Here is an 18,580-nt window from a genome sequence, read left to right on the forward strand (position 1 = left end):
GGGCTAATCCACCAACCCGAAGGGGTGTCACGGGCTGGGAAATAAAGGATCCTCACCCTTTACCTCCGTGAGTAACCCCATTTTCTTTTAAAAACATAATTAGATATTTGATTTTTCTTTTGAATGATTCTTCAAATACTTGGATTGTGTTTAGCTTAGTTTTATAGGTATTTTTAAACTAATGGTTAAAAAACTATGTATTTTATATAAAGAAGGATTATCCACTTCTAGAAACATGGTCAGAAATTGTATTGTTGTTACAGTTTAATTTTTAGTGTTAATAATAGAGTTTAATATAAGAGAGCATTATTTAGGCTCCACTTTTCAAGCTTATTCTACTTTCAGAAAATTGCTTTGGGACCAAGAGTGGTATATTTGTGAATTCAGCTTTAAGCCTGTGTGTTTTTGAGGAGGATGTGTAGGAAAATATGCTTTTCCCACTGATGATAAATCTGAAAATACTACTTTTTTTGGTTTGTTCAACACACAAAAGTGCTGATTCTGTAAGTGTGATATTTGTTAGAATTCTTTTTTGAAAAGTGAAACCTTGCCAGTTTTGAAGAAAAAGCAGTTTCTGTAGCAGCTCGGACTATCCTTTTTTCTGTTGCATTTTGAGGCAGGTAGAATTAGAGTTGAGTTTGGCAGCCTTCCTTAAAGGGCCCAACAGTGAGTGTTTCAGGCTTCCAGGGCCGGGCTGTCTTGGTTACAGCCGCAGAACTCTGCCTTTGTTGTGTGAGGATGGCCCTGGGCAGCCTGCGCGCAGATCGCTGGGGCTGCTTTCCAGTGAGGTGGTGTTTACCAGGACACCCGGATCTGGCCCGTGGTTTGATTGTAGTTTGCCAGTCCCTCAGTTAGAGTAGCATTTCAGAATTTGCCAGGACAAAACTATTGAGACTGGTGAGAGGTTATTTTGAGCCAAGTTGAAGAAAACGCGACAGAAAGTCAGTGTAAGCTCCGTTAGTGTGATTGAACAGCTGAGAGTTTTAACGCGCAGAAGTCAGATTTGTGGGGCAATTCCAGCTGTGGCATCGCTTGCAGGGAGCTGGGGCGGATTTTTTCCAGCGGCCCCTCCTCTCCTCTCCACTCCTCCACACAGAAGAAGGAGAGCAGAAGCTGGGGGCAGGGGGCTGGGTAAAGCCTGGGGGTGTCAGGAGCCGTGACCTCCGCGGTGTCAGGTGGTCTCCGCCGTCTGAGGTGACCAGGGCCTCGCCCACACCCCCAGAGGGCAGCCCCCCGCCGTAGAGCAGGCCCTCAACTCGGGCACGTGGGCACCACTGGCTCCTCAGGCCTGGCCGGATCACGTCCTCGTTGCCTCATCTGCTGGCGCTGCCATTTGGTGAGAGCACTTCACAGAACTCCCCACGTGTCATTTCCCGGCAGCTCCAGCCTGGGAGGCAGCCTAAGGGTAGCGTGGCCTCTGCCTCTTCCGCACAGGGGCCAGAGCCTGGAGCCAGAGGGAAGCCCTGCGTCTGATTCCTGGTCCCTGGGACTCTGCGTCCAGAACGGGGCCCTCACCCTGCCAGGAGCGTCCCTTCTGTACTCCCGGGGTCCCCTCTGCAGGATCCCCTGAATGGCCATCCCGTGACAGTGACACCTCTTACCCGGGGCCTGTAGAGTCCTGCTGACGCAGGAAGCTGAGCTCTGAGCTCGGGTGCACGTGTTTTCCTCTTAAGGATCCAGTGTAAGCAGTCTGGGTAGCCTTAGAGATGTCAGGGAGATGAGAGCAGAGGTCCTGCAGTGCAGTAAGGAGTATCCACGCAAGACCAAGCTTTCACCCCAGGAGCCACTCCCTGCTTGGCCTCTACACAGGGCTGGCCTCTGAGCAAGACCTTTTCATCAATTACTGGGACATTCTGGTAATGAAAGAATTTTAAACTTACTAATCCTTATGTTTTACTTTGAGAAATGTACCAGACGCTAGGCACCCCACTCCAGTACTCTTGCCTGGAAAATCCCATGGATGGAGGAGCCTGGTGGGCTGCGGTCCATGGGGTCGCTAAGAGTCGGACACGACTAAGCGACTTCACTTTCACTTTTCACTTCCATGCATTGGAGAAGGAAATGGCAACCCACTCCAGTGTTCTTGCCTGGAGAATCCCAGGGACGGGGGAGCCTGGGGGGCTGCCGTCTATGGGGTCGCACAGAGTCGGACACGACTGAAGCGACTTAGCAGCAGCAGCAGCCTCAGGCTAGGTCCTGGGGCTGCAGTGTTGAAAACGATAGATAAGGTTCCTCATCTCAGATTCTCAGTGGTCAGAAGAAGCTGATTCTGTGTGGCTGATTAATTCTAATGTATTAATCCTTCTCCCTCCCTTTCTTTTTTTAAAAATTAAGTTTATTTTTATCAAAGTATAATTGATCGACAGTACTACATTAGCTTCTGGTGTACAGCACAGTGATTCAGTTATACACACGCACACTTACATATGTGTGTGTCTTTTCAGACTCTTCACTCATAAGTTATTAACAAAATGTTGAGTATAGTTCCCTGCGCTATACAGTAGGTCCTTGTTGATTATCTGTTTTATATATAGTAGTATGTATATCTTAATCCCTAACTCCTAACTTATTCCTGCCCCTCTGCCTTTGGTAACCATGAGTATTTTCTATTTCTGTGAGTCTCTTTCTGTTTTGTAAATAAGTTCATTTGTATCATTTTTTTTAGATTCCACATATAACTGATACCATATGCTAGTTGTCTTTTTCTCTCTGGCTTCAGTTCATATGATAATCTCTAGGCCCATCCATGTTGCTTTAAATGGCATTTTTCATTCTTTTTTATGGCTGAGTAATATTCCATCACACACACACACACACACACACACACACACACACACACACACACACACACACACGTATTATTTATATATGTACCAAATCTTCTTTGTCCGTTCACCCGTTGATGGACATTTAGGTTGCTGCCATGTCTTGACTGCTGTAGCCATTGGGTTGCATGGCCAGGGATCAAACCTGTGTCCCTTGCATTGAAAGGCAGATTCCCACTGGACCACCAGAGAAGTCCCTGGTGGTTCTGATCTGCGTTTCTCTAATAACGAGCGTTGTTGAGCATCTTTCCATATGTTTGTTGACCATCTGTATATCTTCTTTGGAGCAGTGTCTGTTTAGATCTCCTGCCCAGTTTTTGATTGGGTTGTTTGATTTTTGATTTGAGCTGTGTAGTCTGTTTGTATATTTTGGGGATTAATCCTTTGTTGGTTTCATTGTTTACAATTTTTTTCTCCCATTCTGTAGGTTGTCTTTTCATTTTGTTTATGGTTTCCTTTGCTTTGCAAAAGCTTTTAAGTTTAATTAGGCCACATTTGTTCATTTTTGTTTTTATTTCTATTACTCTAGGAGATGGATCCAGTAAGATACTGCTATAATTTATGTCAAAGAGTGTCCTGCATATATTTTCCTCTAGGAGTTTTATAGTGTCCAGTCTTACTTTTAAGTCTCTGATTCATTTTGAGTTTATTTTTGTGTGTGGTCTTTGGGAACATTTAAATTTAATTTTTTTACATGTAGCTGTCCAGTTTTTCAAGCACCACTTATTGAAGAGACCATCTTTTCTCCATTATCTATTTTTGCCTCCATCATAGATTAATTGACTATAGGTCCATGGGTTTCTTTTGGGGCTTTCAATCCTGTTCTGTTGATTTATATGTTTGTTTTTATGCCAGTACCTTACTCTTGATGACTGTAACTTTGTAGTATAGTCTGAAATCATGAGTCTGATTTCTCCAGCTATACTTTACTTCCTCAAGATTGTTTTGGCTCTTCGGCGTCTTTTGTGTTTCCATACAAATTAAAACATTTTTTTGTTCTAGTTCTGTGGAAAATGCCATTGATACTTTGATAGGGATTGCACTGAATCTGTAGATTGTATTGGTTAGCATAGTCATTTTGACAGCACTGATCTTTCCAGCCTGGGAACAGGGTGTGTCTCTATCTTTGGTTTCTTTCGTCCGCGTCTTGTAGTTTTCTGAGCACAAGTCCTCTGTCTCCTCAGGTAGGTTTATTCCTCGGGGTTTTATTCTTCTTGATGGGATCGTGACTGTGGTTGTTTCCTTTCTCTTTCTGATCTTTGATTGTTAGTGTATAGGAATGCAGCAGATTTCTTGTATTAATTTTGTATCTACAACCTGACTTAATTCGCTGCTGAACTCTGGCTGTTCTCTGCTCGCATCTTTAGGGTTTTCTATGTATCGTGTAATGTCATCACCAAACAGCAACAGTTTTACTTCTTTTCCAGTGTGGACCCCCCTCCCTTTTTCCCCTCTCTGATTGCAGCGACTGGGACCTCCAAAAGTATGTTGAATGAAAGTGGCAAGGGTGGGCCTCTGTGTGTTGCCACCAAGTTTAGAGGGAAGTGCTTTCAGCTTTTCGCTGTTGAGTATGATGTTAGTTGTGGGTTTGTCATGTGTGACCTTTATTATGTTGAGGTGGGTTCCCTGTAAGCCCACTTTCTGGAGAGTTTTTATCATAAATGGATGTTTAATTTTATCAAAAGCTTTTTCTGCACTTACTGAAATGGTCCTATGGTTTTATTCTCCAATTTGTTAATGTGGTATGTCACACTGATTGATTAGTGGATATTAAAACAGTGATCAGGGGTTTTTGCAGAAATTGATGCTTGTAGCCAGTGATTTATTATGTAGGTGAATATTGAAACATGGTGGTCAATAACATTCCGGTAACAAACGACGCATTAGTACTCCTCTTGTCAATGACGTGTTAAAAAATTCTTGCATCCTTGGGATAAATCCCACTTGGTCGTGGTGTGTGATTCTTTTAATGGATTGTTGGATTCAGTTTGCTAGTATTTTGTTGAGAATTTTTGCATCTATGCAAAAATTTTTTTTCATCCCAATCAGGGATGTTGGCCTGTAATTTTCTTCTTTTTGTGGTATTTGTGTCTAGTTTTGAAATCAGGGGGATGGTGGCCTTATAGAATGAGTTTGGAAGTATTCCTTCCTTTGCAATTATTTTGGAATCGTTTCAGAAGGATTGGTGTTAACTCTTCTCTAAGTATCTGATAGAATTTGCCTGTGAAGCCATCTGGTCCTGGAGTTTTCTTTGTTGGGACTTTTTAAATCACAGTTTCAGTCTCAGTGCTTGTAATTGGTTTGTTCATATTCTCTCTCTCTTCCTGGTTCACTTTTGGGAAATTATACCTTTCTAAGAACTTGTCCATTTCTTCCAGGCTGTCCATTTTATTGGCATATAGTGTGTTTGTAGTAGTCTCTTATGGTCCTTTGTATTTCTGTGATGTCAGTAGTAACTTCTTCGACATTTCTAATTTTATTGATTTAGGTTCTCTCCCTTTTTTCTTGATGAGTCTTGCTAAAGGTTTATCAATTTTGTTTATCTTTTCAGGAAATCAGCTTTTAGTTTTATTGATTTTTGTATTTTCTTTGTCTCTATTTCATTTCTGCACCAATCTTTATGACTTCTTTCTTTCTACTAACTTTGGGTTTTGTTTGACCTCTTTCTCTAGTTGCTTCAGATGTAAGGTTAGATTATTTGTGAGTTTTCTGATTCCTCAGCAAGGCTTGTGGTGCGGTAAGCTCATCTTCAGATGTCAGGCTAGGTTCTCTGTGGGTCCTGACCCCTCAGCTGGGCTTGTGGTGCTGTGAGCTCATCTCTTAGGACTGCTTTTGCTGCACCCCACAGGTTTTGGATGGCTGTGTCTTCATTTCACTTGTTCTTAGGTATTTTTTAATCTCTTTGATATCTTCAGTGATTCATTGGTGGTTTAGTAGCTTATTGTTTAGTCTCCACATGTTTATGTTTTTTGCAGTTTTTTTTCCTTGTAATTGATTTCTAATCTCATAATGTTGTGGTTGGAAAAATTACTTGATATGATTTCAGTTCTCTTAAATTTACTGAGGCTTGCTTTGTGGCCTCGCATGTGAGCTGTCCTGGAGAGTGTTCCATGTACATTTGAACCTTGCTACTTTCAGATGGAATGCTCTATAAATACCACTGAAGTCCATCTGATCTAATGTGTCATTTAAGGTCTGTGTTCTTTTATTCTGTCTGGATGATCTGTTCATTGATGTAACTATTATGGCGTTATTGTCAATTCTCACTTTTTGTTAACATTTGCCTTATATGTGGAGGTGTGCTGGGCACACATGTTTACAATTGTTACATCTTCTTCTTGGATTGATTCTTTGATCATTTTGTCCTTTTTCAAAGATCAGAGTGTCCTTCTTTATCTCTTCTAACAGTCTCTATTTTAAAGTCCATTTCGTCTGATCTGAGTATTGTTACTCCAGCTCTCTTTTGATTTCCATTTGTGCAGAATCTCTCTTTCCATCCCTGCATGTTCAGTCTGTGTGTATCACTAGATCTGAATTGGGTCTCTTGTAGACAGCATATATATGGGTCTTGTTTTTGTATCCATTCAGCCAGTCTGTGTCTTTTGGTTGAAATATTTAATTCATTTACATATAAGAGAATTATCATTTATATATGTTCTTACAGTCAGTCTCCTACATGTGAATGAGGTGCATTCTGGGAGTGCGTTCATAAGTCCAGTTTGTCAGTCCAACAAAGTTAACCTAGGCATCCAGCTTTTACAGATAACTTTTACAGAGATGTGAACTCACATGATTGGACATTTGAATGCATGTTGCATGTTTGAAAGTTAACAACTTGAAGGTTTGTATGTTGGAGACTTACTGTGTTGCCATCTTGTTAATTGTTTTTGATCTGTTTTTGTAGATTTTTTTTTCTTTCTTTGCTGCTCTTTTGTTCTGTGATATGATGACTATCTTTAATGTTGTGTTTGGATTCCTGTTTCTTTTTTTGTGTGTATATCTATTATAGATTTTTCAGTTGCGGTTATCGGGTTTTGATACAGCAGTCTGTATGTGTATATATATGATTGTTCTAAGTTGCTGGTCTCGTAATTACATGTGCGTTTCAAATACCATGCGCTTGTGCCCTCCTCTCCTCATGATTACTGGCTTTGAGGTCGTATTTGTGTGGGGGCTTTTCCTCCCTTTACTGTGTTTGTCTTTTCCAGTGAGCCTCCCCATTCCCTCATTTTCTTGTTTTTAGTTGTGGCCTTTCCTTTTCCACTTAGAGAAGTTCCTTTAGTATTTGTTGTAAAGCCAGTCTGGTGGTGCTGAATTCTTTCAGCTTTTGCTTATCTGTAGAGCTTTTGATTTCTCTGTCAGATCTAAAGGAGAGCCTGGCTGGGTATTCCTGGTTGTGGGTTTTCCCCGTTGTCACTTTAAATGTTGTGTATCATGCCACTCTCTTCTGGCCTGCAGAGGTTCTGTTTTGCTTTTGTTGTGCTTTGACACCGAGTTGGAGGCTACTGGGGGGCTTCCTTGATGGTTCAGACGGTAAGGAATCTGCCTGCCATGCAGGGAACCCAGGTTCAATCCCTGGGTCTGGAACGTCTCCTGGAGAAGGAAGTGGCAACCCCTCCAGCATTGCTTGGGAATTCCATGGACAGAGGCACCTGGCTGGCTGCAGTCCATGTGGTCACAAAGAGTCAGACATGACTGTCCTGGAAGACATGATGGTGGCTTAGAGCAGGGCGGTGGGGATTGGGGTGGGGCTGATGGGATTCACAGGTGGGTGGGGGTGTACACATAGAGAGACGAGGGCGGGAGAGCCAGAGACTTCCAGCTTTGGGGTTTGGATAATCGGGGAAGATGATGGTGGTGGCACATACTTGTTAGAACAAGTTTGGAGGAGGGAATAAGGGGCTCTGTTTGGGGATGACCTGGGGTGGGAGGTGGAAGGTGGATGGAGTTACAGGTGAGATGAGATCAGTCATGAGCTTTGTCAGCTCACGTCAGCCATTGAATCTACATGGAGATTCATTATGCTGTTTTTACTGGTTTTGTATGTGCTTGAAGTTTTCCATAGTGAAAAAGAGAAACATTGAGAGAGAAAAGCGTTCTGTGTCGGATTATGTTGTTTGAAATGGAAACTGAAGTCGGCAGTTGAATGTGTGAGATTGGAGTTGGCGGCTGGAGATGACCAGTGTGAGCCTCGTGGAGAGGAGGGGGTGGGCTTGCGGGACTCCGCCTGGCATGCGCCCACATCTAGCGGTCAAACAGAAGAGGTCTCAAACAGAAGAGGTCGGGCCAGTGGAGGAAACGCGGCGGGAGGGTGATGAGCAGGTGTGGGTGGAGCCGGCGGGAAGAGCGCTTCCTGGAGGGCGCGGCAGCCACGGGGATGCCGAGTGGCCAGCGCCGGGCGTCGTGCAGTGGGTGGCGGGCGGCCGGAGTGAACACCTTCCGTGCATCGCCGAGTGTGAACGCCTGCCAGGCTGTGGCGGGGAGTCGAGTGGGAAATAAAGTGGAGCCAGGACCGTAGACCGTGCTTCAGTTTTTTATGTGGATGGGAGCAGAGACGTGGGGTAACAGCTCGATGAAGGGAGAGGCTTGTTTTGTGTGTTGTGTTTTGAAAAGAAGCGGAGCACAGGAGTCAAGTGGCTGGGTTCAAGTCTCAGCTTTGCCGCTTAGCAGCTCTGGGACCTCAGTTTTCTCGCGTGCAAAGTGGGGGTGTTGGTGACACTCGCTCCTTGGGGCTGTGGTGACAATCGCGTCAATTACTGTGCATGCAGCGCCTGGCGAGCTCTCTGGGGGGCGTTTGCTCTCGGTCTCCTCCTGTGCGCGTGTGTTGTCATGGAGACGGAGGGAGAAGAGGGTGCTGCCTGAGAGAGAGGGAAGGCTTGCGGGGCAGAGAGCAGACTCGGTCCGGTGGGCGGCAGAGTCTTGGCGAGGAGTGGGCGAGTGCGTGCTCACACGAGGCCGCGGTGCTGGCGGCTCAGCCACTGACGAGGTCCTGCAGGTGGCAGAGTGTGCGCTCTTCGCTCGCCAGTGATTAGCTTCCGCAAACCCACCTCTTGTCCTCAGATTCCTGCCTATCAGGTCGCTCCGGCCTCAGTTGGAATCATGTCTCTGGGTCTTGGAGCCCTTATGTGTAAGATGACACACTATCCTTGGCAAGGACTGAATGTTCCTTCAGCCCTGGAATGCTCTCTGCCCCGATTGTTTTTGTCTCAGGTTGTCTCCAGGCCTAGCTGGGTCTCATTTTTTAAGCCAGCAAAAGAATGAATGGGCGTGGACGGGGGAAGACAGCCGGGTTTCCCAGAGAAAGGCCCGTTTCCTGCAGAGACTTCTGTAGCAGCAGGAACCTCAAAATACCATCCACAGAACCTTTCAGTCAGTAGGATGGCATTTCCTTGTAGGTGCTGACTCCGTCAAAGCATGAAAAATGTGTGCTACTGAGAGCTGGCTTGTTATTTTGTTGAACAGTAGAAGAGTTTTTTTATGGGAAACTTCATTTCCTGCCATGTGTTTTAACTTAGGACGTTGCTGGTTGAGGTTTCAGTTGTGGAATCTTCTGGTTCATTGAGTATGAGAACAAGTACAAGTGTTAAAATATATAGTTTCTCCATCACGTTTTCCCTTTTCACTAAAAGTAGAGAAAGAATAACATATAACCAGAGCCATGATTACAGATCCTAATTATATGAAATCGTTTTTAGAATAAAAGTGATGTGGCCTTCAAAAAGATTTTGCTAGTGTTTTTCACTCTGCGTCACCAGGACTCTGTTTATAGTGAACAGTATTTCTATTGGGAAAATAAAATGTTAAGAGGGAGACGTTTAAAAATCAGGGATTGTGCAAGGTAGTTCGCATTTTTGCCCAGATTATTTAGACTAATCGCCACAGGAATGTTGCCTTTTATAGTAATATAAGGAGGCAAAAAGCATCTGGGGACATTTTCATGAAGGCTATCCAAATGAAAAGTGGACCTTTCCAATAGGAGGTGTAACTTCTTTCCCTTCTTCATTGAATTCTTTATTCGGACTTTGGCAAACTGTTGTTGATGGTATTTTACATGGTCTGGCATTTGCTGACCAAGCAAGCTTGTGTTTCAGCTCAGGTTCTCTGCGCCTCCACGCCACCCCCCCCCACCCCTCCCGGCCCATGACATGAATGTCACTTCCCTGCCACCAGGTGACTCTTTGGGATGTGTTTAAAGCTTGCACTTACCTAGGTTTTAATGAACCTGACAGAAGCCCATTAAACTGTTACGGGTGAAATAACCGAGCTCTTGGCTATGTTTTCACAGATTATCAAACTGAAAGAAAATAATGAAGACAAATGTTTCTTTTTTGTAAACCTAAAAAAAAATTGAGATTAGTCATGTAATGGAGAGTCCTCTGATGATCGTTGTTACTTGTCTTTGTAATAAGATGTTTAGAGCGTGTGGCAAACGAAGAGTCCTGTCCCACTGAAAAGATCCCAGTCTTCCCCGTCCTCTCCTGTGTTTTGAATATGAACTAGGCCAGGCTTTCTTTAACGGTCTCCCACCTCCTTTCTTCTTTCTGTTTTGACCATAAAAAGCTCCTGAATTTCTACTAACCTTTGTTTTAGAAACCAGTTTTAGGTCACTTTGAGTTAAGAGTTTTGATCCATTCTGCAAATATTTGCTGACTCTTAACTGTGCATTTAGCCCTGTGCTTAAGGTTGGGAGTTGATCTAGATATCAGTTCTGTCTCCTCCTACCTGCAGGAGGCTTGTGGTCTATGTGTGGAAAAGATATGTTTATGAATATTTCCATTTACATAAAACGTGCTAAGTAGGATAGACAGGCGGAAACGACAGAAGTTCAGGCGAGAAGAGTGGGATTCCTGGCTCAGGGTGGTGGTGGGTGAGCCGGGGGAGAAGGCGTGAGGGGAGCTCATGGAGCTGGCTCCGGGATGAGCCAGGCTGTGTGTGCCTGTGCCCAATGTGGGTTTGACATGCTGAGTCCCAGGTGGACCCAGAACGGAAGCCCCAGCTGCGGGAGGCGGCTGCTTTGGCAGGGCCCCTGAGTGAGGCATAGCCTTCTCCACCTCAGCCCCGCTGGGGCCAGGCCCTGGGCTCCAGAAGGGTTGTGGAAGGAAGGAGCGTGGTGGGTTTAGTCGTGCGTGTCGGTGACTTTGCCTTTGGGACAGAGCTCTCAGGCGGCCAAGGGCCGGGCAGACCTGGGCGTGACTCTGGGCTCAGCCATGCCCGAGTGCTCGTGAGCACATCACCGACCTTTTCTGTTTGCTCTTCTGCAGAATGGAGGGTAATAGTCCTGTCTCTTGGGGTGGAATGTGGTTGTCCGTATTAGCTGCGTGAATTAATGTGCATTAAGCATCTGCCTCAGAACCCGGAGTGCTCCTGCACTGGGTGCCCCTCAGGTGCTGGCTGTCATCGCGGAGAGTGTAGCTGTGAGCTGGCAGTTGGCAGAAAAGGAGTGCCGCGTCGGGGTGAAGGGACAGTAGCTTTGGGAGTGCTCGAGGGCCTTGGCCCGGAGGCAGAGCGAGCAGGGGTGAGGCTCTTGGTGAGGAGTGGGAGGAGGGGCAGAGAAGGGGCAGGGGGACCAGGACAGGGAGGCAGGGGGACGGGGGAGTTCTGTGTCCCATGTCCCAGGCAAGGAGGAGGCCTTGGGACGTGCAGAGGAAGTCAGAAGCGTCCGATTCAGAGAGATCAGGGAGGCTGAGAACTGAGCCGGGGCGTTGAGTTTGGTTGTCGGAGAAGATGCCCCCCAGCCCTGGGGGAAGTCACAGGAGGGCAGCAGCCAGGTGACCATGGGCACCGAGAGCGTCACGGGAGCAGGGACGGTTTTGTTGGATAGAAGAGTGTCAGTAGATTCTGGGGTTAAAGTCTGGATTTCCAAAATAAAGACAGTATGGCTTTTAAGTTGGTTCTAAGCAAAATAACGTGGAGACTGTGGTTCCAAGGCCACCGGGCTGCCCGTGAGAACCGCCCCCTGGGGTTGGGTGCTCGGCCTTCGAGGCCCTGTGTGGCGGCAGCGATGGTGTGGCCTGTGCAGTGGTGCATGGATCGAGTATAAGATTGCCCTGTCATGGCAGATACACACTGGTGGACTCGTTACCATTAATGTAGTAAGCTACAGTCGACGCTTACTGAGCACTTTCTCAGGGGCAGCAGTGCTGCTCACAAAGGCTTTGCATGAGGCGCCCCTCCCGCCAGCTCTGTGAGGGGCGAACACTGTTCCTGTCACCGAGCTGAGGGGCCAGGCTCACATGTGTGCCCAGGCTCACACGGCTGGCCCATGGTGGAGCCAGGCTGCGGCAGCTGCACTGTGGCTGTGGGGCCCTGGCTGCAAACAGCCATCCTCTGCCGCTTCGTCTTGTCGGCTGAGCTGTAGAGGAGGGGCCGCTAGCATCGGGCATTGTGTCTGATGAGTTGGAGGATCTGGGGCTCAGGCTGGACGTGGGGGAAGGCTGGTGGGAGCTGAGTGAGGTGGCCTTCCAGGCAGGGTGAGTGAGGCTGGGATCACAGAGGCGCAGGCAGAGGCTCCGCAGGGCAGACCAACCTGACTTGCTCTCAGGGACAGGAGAGACGGCTGGTGAGAACGCTGAGAAAGGTCCTCAGTGGTGGGGGTTTTACAGGAGCATGAGAAAGCCAGCACCTTTTCAGAGGTGCTTTGCAGTCGGGGAGACCACCAGCATCTGGAGAACTTTCTGTGGAATTTTAGGAGTTGTCTCCCACTGCTCGTTTGACTAGACTTGGTCCTACTGGAGAAAAGGGGCTGGATGAGGTCACATTCGTTGGAAGGACTGATGTTGAAGCTGAAACTCCAATACTTTGGCCACCTGATGCGAAGAACTGACTCATTGGAAAAGACCCTGGTGCTGGGAAAGATTGAAGACGGGAGGAGAAGGGGATGACAGGGTGAGATGGTTGGATGGCATCACCAACTCGACGGACATGAGTTTGGGTGGACTCTGGGAGTTGGTGATGGACAGGGAGGGCTGGCGTGCTGCGGTCCATGGGGTTGCAGAGTCGAACATGATGGAGCGACTGAACTGAAACTCCCGTTAGGAAGGGAGGCCCCCTGACCTTGACCGAGCCCCGGGGCGCCCCCTGGTGGAGCTGAGAAGGTAACAGGCAGAAAGGCTGTATTTGAACACCTGCTGCTGGTGGGATTTGCTGCCAGAAGTGGAGCCCAGAGCGGTAGGAGGTGGGGAGTCTTACTGTCTTCTCTCTCCTGTTGTGAAGAAGTCCCAGCTCTGGGAGGAGGAAGAAACAAGGAATGTCGGAAGTAGAACCATGTGGAGCTTGAGGAACGTGGGGCGTGGATGACACTGAACTGAAGAGAGCCTGACTCAGGCCTTTTTAGGATTTTCTGAAAATCAGACGCGTCATTTAAAGCAGTGCTTCTCTAGCGGCCTGTAGCAAAAGGCTGTTTTCGTCGCTGTTTGAAGGTTGTGAACTGTTTATATCTTGTAAAAGACAATAAAAATGAGCTGGAAAAGATAAATGAAGGAAACAGAGACACAGGGAGCACACACCCAATTTGTTGTCTGTTGTCAGAGTCAACAGAGACACAGTTTACTCTTCGAAATTGCTAAACACAAAGTTTCTAAGTGTTTGCTTTTCATTTCTGAAATCAGCGTGACTTGGACTTAGGCAGGCTTAGGACAAACACAGGCTTGTGGCTGACCATGGCTCTCATTAGCGTGCTTGCTCCAGAGCGGTCAGGCTGCAGGCAGGCCCTCACGGGGCTGGCGGGGAGCGGGGGGGGGTGGGGGGGACCACTCTTTCCAGAGCGCCCAGCCCGGTGCTGGCGCACGCTGCACACTCAGCAAATACGCGCTTGTTAAACAGTCCCCTCAAGAGACAGTTTTTATACGCAGAATAAAATTCAATGAGTATGATAGCAAGTCTCCCCAAATAATTGAAGTTTGTTCATCTGGTGGTAGGTAGAATTCTGAAGCAAAGTATGCTTTACCTTGTTTTACAATTTTTGAAAACCACATCTTTGTAGAGTTAAAAAAAATGCAGTTACTAGAAAGCCAGTTTGTTTCTGAGTTGAGCACCCCTATGGATGTGAGTCTGAGTGAACTCCGGGAGTTGGTGATGGACAGGGAGGCCTGGTGTGCTGCGATTCATGGGGTCGCAAAGAGTCGGACATGAATGAGTGACTGAACTGAATGGAACCTCAGGCAGCATCATCTTTTGGTTCCAGGTCGTTTCGGCAGCCAAGGTGTGTGGAGTAGCCAGCGAGTCCCTGTCGGTGAAGAGGCTCCGCCTGCTCATTGCGGATAAAGACTTTTCTTTTAAGGCCGGCCAGTGGTAAGTGGCTCTTCTGTTTTTTTAGCATGTGTGGTCAAGGTGCCATCAGACATCAGAGCTGCTTTTTCCTTCTCGGAAGGACTTCTGTGACTGCTGTTGCTCCCGGGGAAGAGGAATTCTAGGGTGTCTCCCTTCAGCCTGAGCCTCTTCCTGGCATGGAGAACCTGACTCCTTTCCTAGCCTCAGGGCCCACCTTGGTTCTGAGCCCCGGAGCCTCTCAGCTGTAGATGAACGTTGCTGCCTTGAGTTTCCAGCGGGAGACAGAGCGGTGAGTCGTAGTCCGGACCCGACAACTCTGACAGCTGGTTCTGCTCCGCAGGCCTGGCTGCCAATAGAGTGCACTGCAGTCGTCTCCTCTGCTTCCCTTACGTGTTGCTGGGGGTGGATACATTCCTAAAAAATCAGCCTTTATGTCAAACGCCTAGTAAACGCAGAAGTCTGAAACTGGTTATGGCAACCAGTCTTGTCACAGAGGCGCCCACCTTCTCTCCTGAATTCTGCAATCTTCACGCCTTGTCTGGGTTGAGTTGAAATAGCTTTTGCTGAATTTGTTAGCAGGACCCTCCCCCCGCATTGGACCCAGCCCGCGTTGTGCTCATGGCCGAGGGCTGGTCAGTATGCTGACGGGGAGCAGCCCAGCTGTCCCAGTGTTCCTGCGAAGGGCCTCACTGAGCGGCTGTGGAATTTGGATAGTAAAGAATGCAACCCGTATTTCCTTAGGAAAGGTGTGTTTGGGTGTCTGTTTCCTTTATTTAAATCCAGCTTTCATTTCTAAATGAGTTTCTGGCATGTCAATCTTGGTCGTCTTTCTTAGGAGCCACTTGACTAATTTTGGCAGTCCATCTGGAAATGTGGTTTTGTTAGGAGGAGGATGTGTGATAATAGCAAGAGTTAGCAGGCTTGTGTTAATAGTTTGCTTTGAATTTAGAACCAGAAAACAAGATGCTGATTGCAATAATTTGCGCTTGTGAAGCAATTTACTGCAATCTTTGCACATGTTCAGTGATACATATTAAGTGCATTTGGGCTGTTTCGAGGGGGGGTTGGCAACGTTTTTACCCTTCAAAACTAGTTTAGCAGTTATTGCATTGAAAAGTGCAAAGTCCATTTATAAGGATCTGCCTTTCCAGAGTTTCCCTCGGGGAGGCGTTTGTGTCCTGTGCACACAGTTATCTGTGTGCCTTCCGCTTGGAATGGTGCCGACTCTGACCCTGGTGTCCCGATTAGAGAAAGCTGTGCCTTGGTTATCCTGCTGCTCCCGCGGTGTGCGTGCGAGTATGGTAAGAAAACGTCATCATCTCCTAGCGATATGCACAGAAATAGGGTCTCCCCCTGAGCCTCAGCGGAAGACTCCCCGGGGTGGCGCCGCGTCCGCCGCGTCACTGGATGGCTCTCGTAGCCCCATCCGCGCGGGCGCTGGCTCAGTGCATGCCGCGGCGGGGCGGGGTCTGCTCCAGCTGGCCCGTGTTTCCCTGCCAGGCGAGTCGGTCCCTCGTCCCTGGCGTCGACCGTCTTCCTGAGAAGGCTGCTGCCTTCACACCGCCTCTCCGCACGGCTCTGGACGCTGTGAGCTCTTTGGCCGTGTGACTTGGTGGTTACCGAGGTGGTGGGCACTGCTCCGTCGGCACCGTCGCTGGGGCGGCTTGCTCGCAGGCTCTCTAAGATGGTTGGCTGGCCCGTCACCCCACGTGGCACTCGGGGGGAGAGAGGAGGGGGCTGCCGTACGCTCACGGGGTTGGGGTGGTCGGAGAGAGAGCTGCTGGAGCCGTGACCCCTCGTCCCCGGACTCTGGACTGGTGGTCCCCGCCGACACCTGCCAGGCTCCGAGGGGAGGCACAGAGCCGCCTCTGAGTGCGCGAGTGCACGCTCTGCGGCCTTGGGCCCTGACCCTCGGGTGGACACTCACAGCCTAGACCAGGGGTGGTGCTCCGGGGCTGTTGGCTGCTGGGGTTCCTGTACTGGGAGACAGCTCTCAGATCTCACGCCATCCCATCCAGAGAGAAAGGGAGAACTTCAGACCAGTTTCCCCCACGAGCAGGGCTGAACCTTCCCGGCTTCTCCCACCAGGAGCTCACGGCTTAGCACACAGCTCCCTGGGAAATCCTGCTCTGGACCTTGATTGGAGTTCCCCCGACTGAGGGGGGAAGGATGGAGCTGGGCATGGCCCCAACAGTCTCCCCTCGCCCGTGAGTGCCCGGGGCTGCCAGGTTCAGTGCCCCTGGGTGCTGGTGAGTGCCCGGGGCTGCCAGGTTCAGTGTACCCAGGGTGTCGGTGCTATGGGCGGGTGCGACCCGGGGTCTGTGTCATGCGTCCCAGTTTGCCGCCCTGCCCTCCCACCTGCCGCCCTGCCTTCCACCTGCCGCCCTGCCCTTCCACCTGCCGCCCTGCCTTCCACCTGCCGCCCTGCCCTCCCACCTGCCGCCCTGCCCTTCCACCTGCCGCCCTGCCTTCCACCTGCCGCCCTGCCCTTCCACCTGCCGCCCTGCCTTCCACCTGCCGCCCTGCCCTTCCACCTGCCGCCCTGCCTTCCACCTGCCGCCCTGCCCTTCCACCTGCCGCCCTGACTTCCACCTGCCGCCCTGCCCTCCCACCTGCCGCCCTGCCCTTCCACCTGCCGCCCTGCCTTCCACCTGCCGCCCTGCCCTCCCACCTGCCGCCCTGCCCTCCACCTGCCGCCCTGCCTTCCACCTGCCACCCTGCCTTCCACCTGCTGCTCTGCAAGGTGGGCGGCTTCCTTTTTGCTCGGGGCTTTGGTTTCCATGTCCTTGAAGAGGAAAGAGTAACACTTCGGTGTTGTAGGATATGGCAGGCATTTGGCACAGTGCCTGGGGTTTATGCGTTTGTTTTGGGTGTCTGTTGTAGCCAGTGCTTTGCTCAGGCCGTCAGAGAGCATGCGTGCTGGTGAGGTCCCCTGTGAGGAGTGTCCGTGGGGTCCTGGGGACAGACTGAGCTCCTTGCCAGCCTCCTGTGCACCGAGGCTGCTGTGGGAAGAGCAGCCGGCCTGCGAGGAGTGGGCAGGCGCACGCCGCCGGTGCCCGCTGCACGCCCGGGCTGTGTGCAGAACACACCGGGGAGCAGGCGATGCATTTCTGCGTGGGGCAAGCTGTGTCTCTGACTTCATATGAGATAACAGGATTTCACGCTTGAAAGTGCTCGGGGTAAGGAGGTGAGAGGAGCCAGGTTAAAGAACTAGGACTCTCCGCCGCCTGCCAGCGGGGCAGCTGCACTGCAAACGTAAGCGCGGCGGCGCCACAGCCCCGACTCAGGCCCACGTGGAGGCGGTGCCGCGTTCCTGGGAGTCTCTGGGCAGGTGGTGTCCTCCTCCACAGCCTGTCTGATGAGCACTGCCTTTCAGGACTCCTCTGTGAAGTCTTTCCTGATGCCTCCATCCCTGGTGGAATTAACTGCTTTCTTTTTCCTCTCCTCTCCTCCCCTCCGCATGTCCCACCCACCCCCCAGCAGATTTTTTAAAAAATGAAATGCGGTAGCTTTCTATTTCCCTGATAACATCAGGATCACATGTTGGAGCTACGCAGGTGTCTGCGCTAAGCACGAGCGCTTCCAGACGCATTGCAGGTGACGCTGCCTTCTCTCTCCCAAGCGGATTCTTTCATGCTAGTGGTCAGTCGTGTCTGATTCTGCGACTCTCTGAACTGTGGCATACCCAGCTCCCCTGTTCATGGCATTCTCTGGGCAAGAATACTGGAGTGGGTTGCCATTTCCTCCTCCAGGGGATCTCCCTGACCCAGGGATTGGGTCAGACCCAAGGGGTCTTCTGTGTCCCCTTTATTTCAGGCAGATTCTTTGCCTGCTGAGCCATCAGTTAATCTTCCTCCCATGAGGGAGGTTTGTGAGGGCAGGAACCAAGACAGACTTGCGTCTTTACTGCCAGCACCGGCCCCTGCGCCTGTACATGGCTGGCAGATGGGCTGGCTGCCTGTGCCGAGTTGGGCGGCTGAGAGTGGGGATCTCAGGGTGACGCAGGGTCCCTCGGCTGCAGCCCGTGTGCCCGCTGTGTGCTGGGCCCTGGGGCGGGACGAGGCTGCCTGTGCCACCGTAGACGCGGACACGCATGCTTCGCTGCAACGAGGCCCTTTCCCTCTGCTCTTCATGTACTCGCTGTGAAGGACGGCATTTTTAACGGTGTGTGCGTGAGTGTGTGTGTGTGTCTAAAACTCACTCTTTCTTGGAAGGATGTCTCACTAAATATGCATTGTGATATCTTCTTAAGCCTATTCAGATGCGGTTCTTCTGCAGCGTTTCATGAAGGAGCCCTTCTCCCTAAAGGTGGAGGGTTTCCAGAGTTCCTAGAGAAGAGGGATTCCCCCTCAGGTACCGGAGAAGAAGGTCTCTATCAGCATCAAGCAGCAGAGGGCGCTATAGTTCAGGAAATAAAGCAGCGAAGTCAGCTCGGAGGTCAGTTTTTTAAACAGACGCTCTGGAAACGCCATTCACCTCTTCTCTGA

At 49.6% G+C, this 18,580-nt stretch overlaps 1 protein-coding gene across 2 annotated transcripts in view; it reads left to right on the forward strand.

Moving 5' to 3' along the window:
• Positions 1-18,580, forward strand: part of OXNAD1 (oxidoreductase NAD binding domain containing 1) — a 44,350-nt gene that overhangs the window by 11,153 nt on the left and 14,617 nt on the right. For both annotated transcript variants that reach the window (XM_052640888.1, XM_052640883.1), the window contains exon 5: positions 14,008-14,114. In XM_052640888.1, coding sequence (XP_052496848.1) covers positions 14,008-14,114 — 107 coding nt within the window. The remainder of the gene's footprint in view (positions 1-14,007; positions 14,115-18,580) is intronic.

The sequence above is a fragment of the Budorcas taxicolor genome, chromosome 1 (genome assembly GCF_023091745.1).
Source record: "Budorcas taxicolor isolate Tak-1 chromosome 1, Takin1.1, whole genome shotgun sequence".
Lineage (NCBI taxonomy): Eukaryota > Metazoa > Chordata > Mammalia > Artiodactyla > Bovidae > Budorcas > Budorcas taxicolor.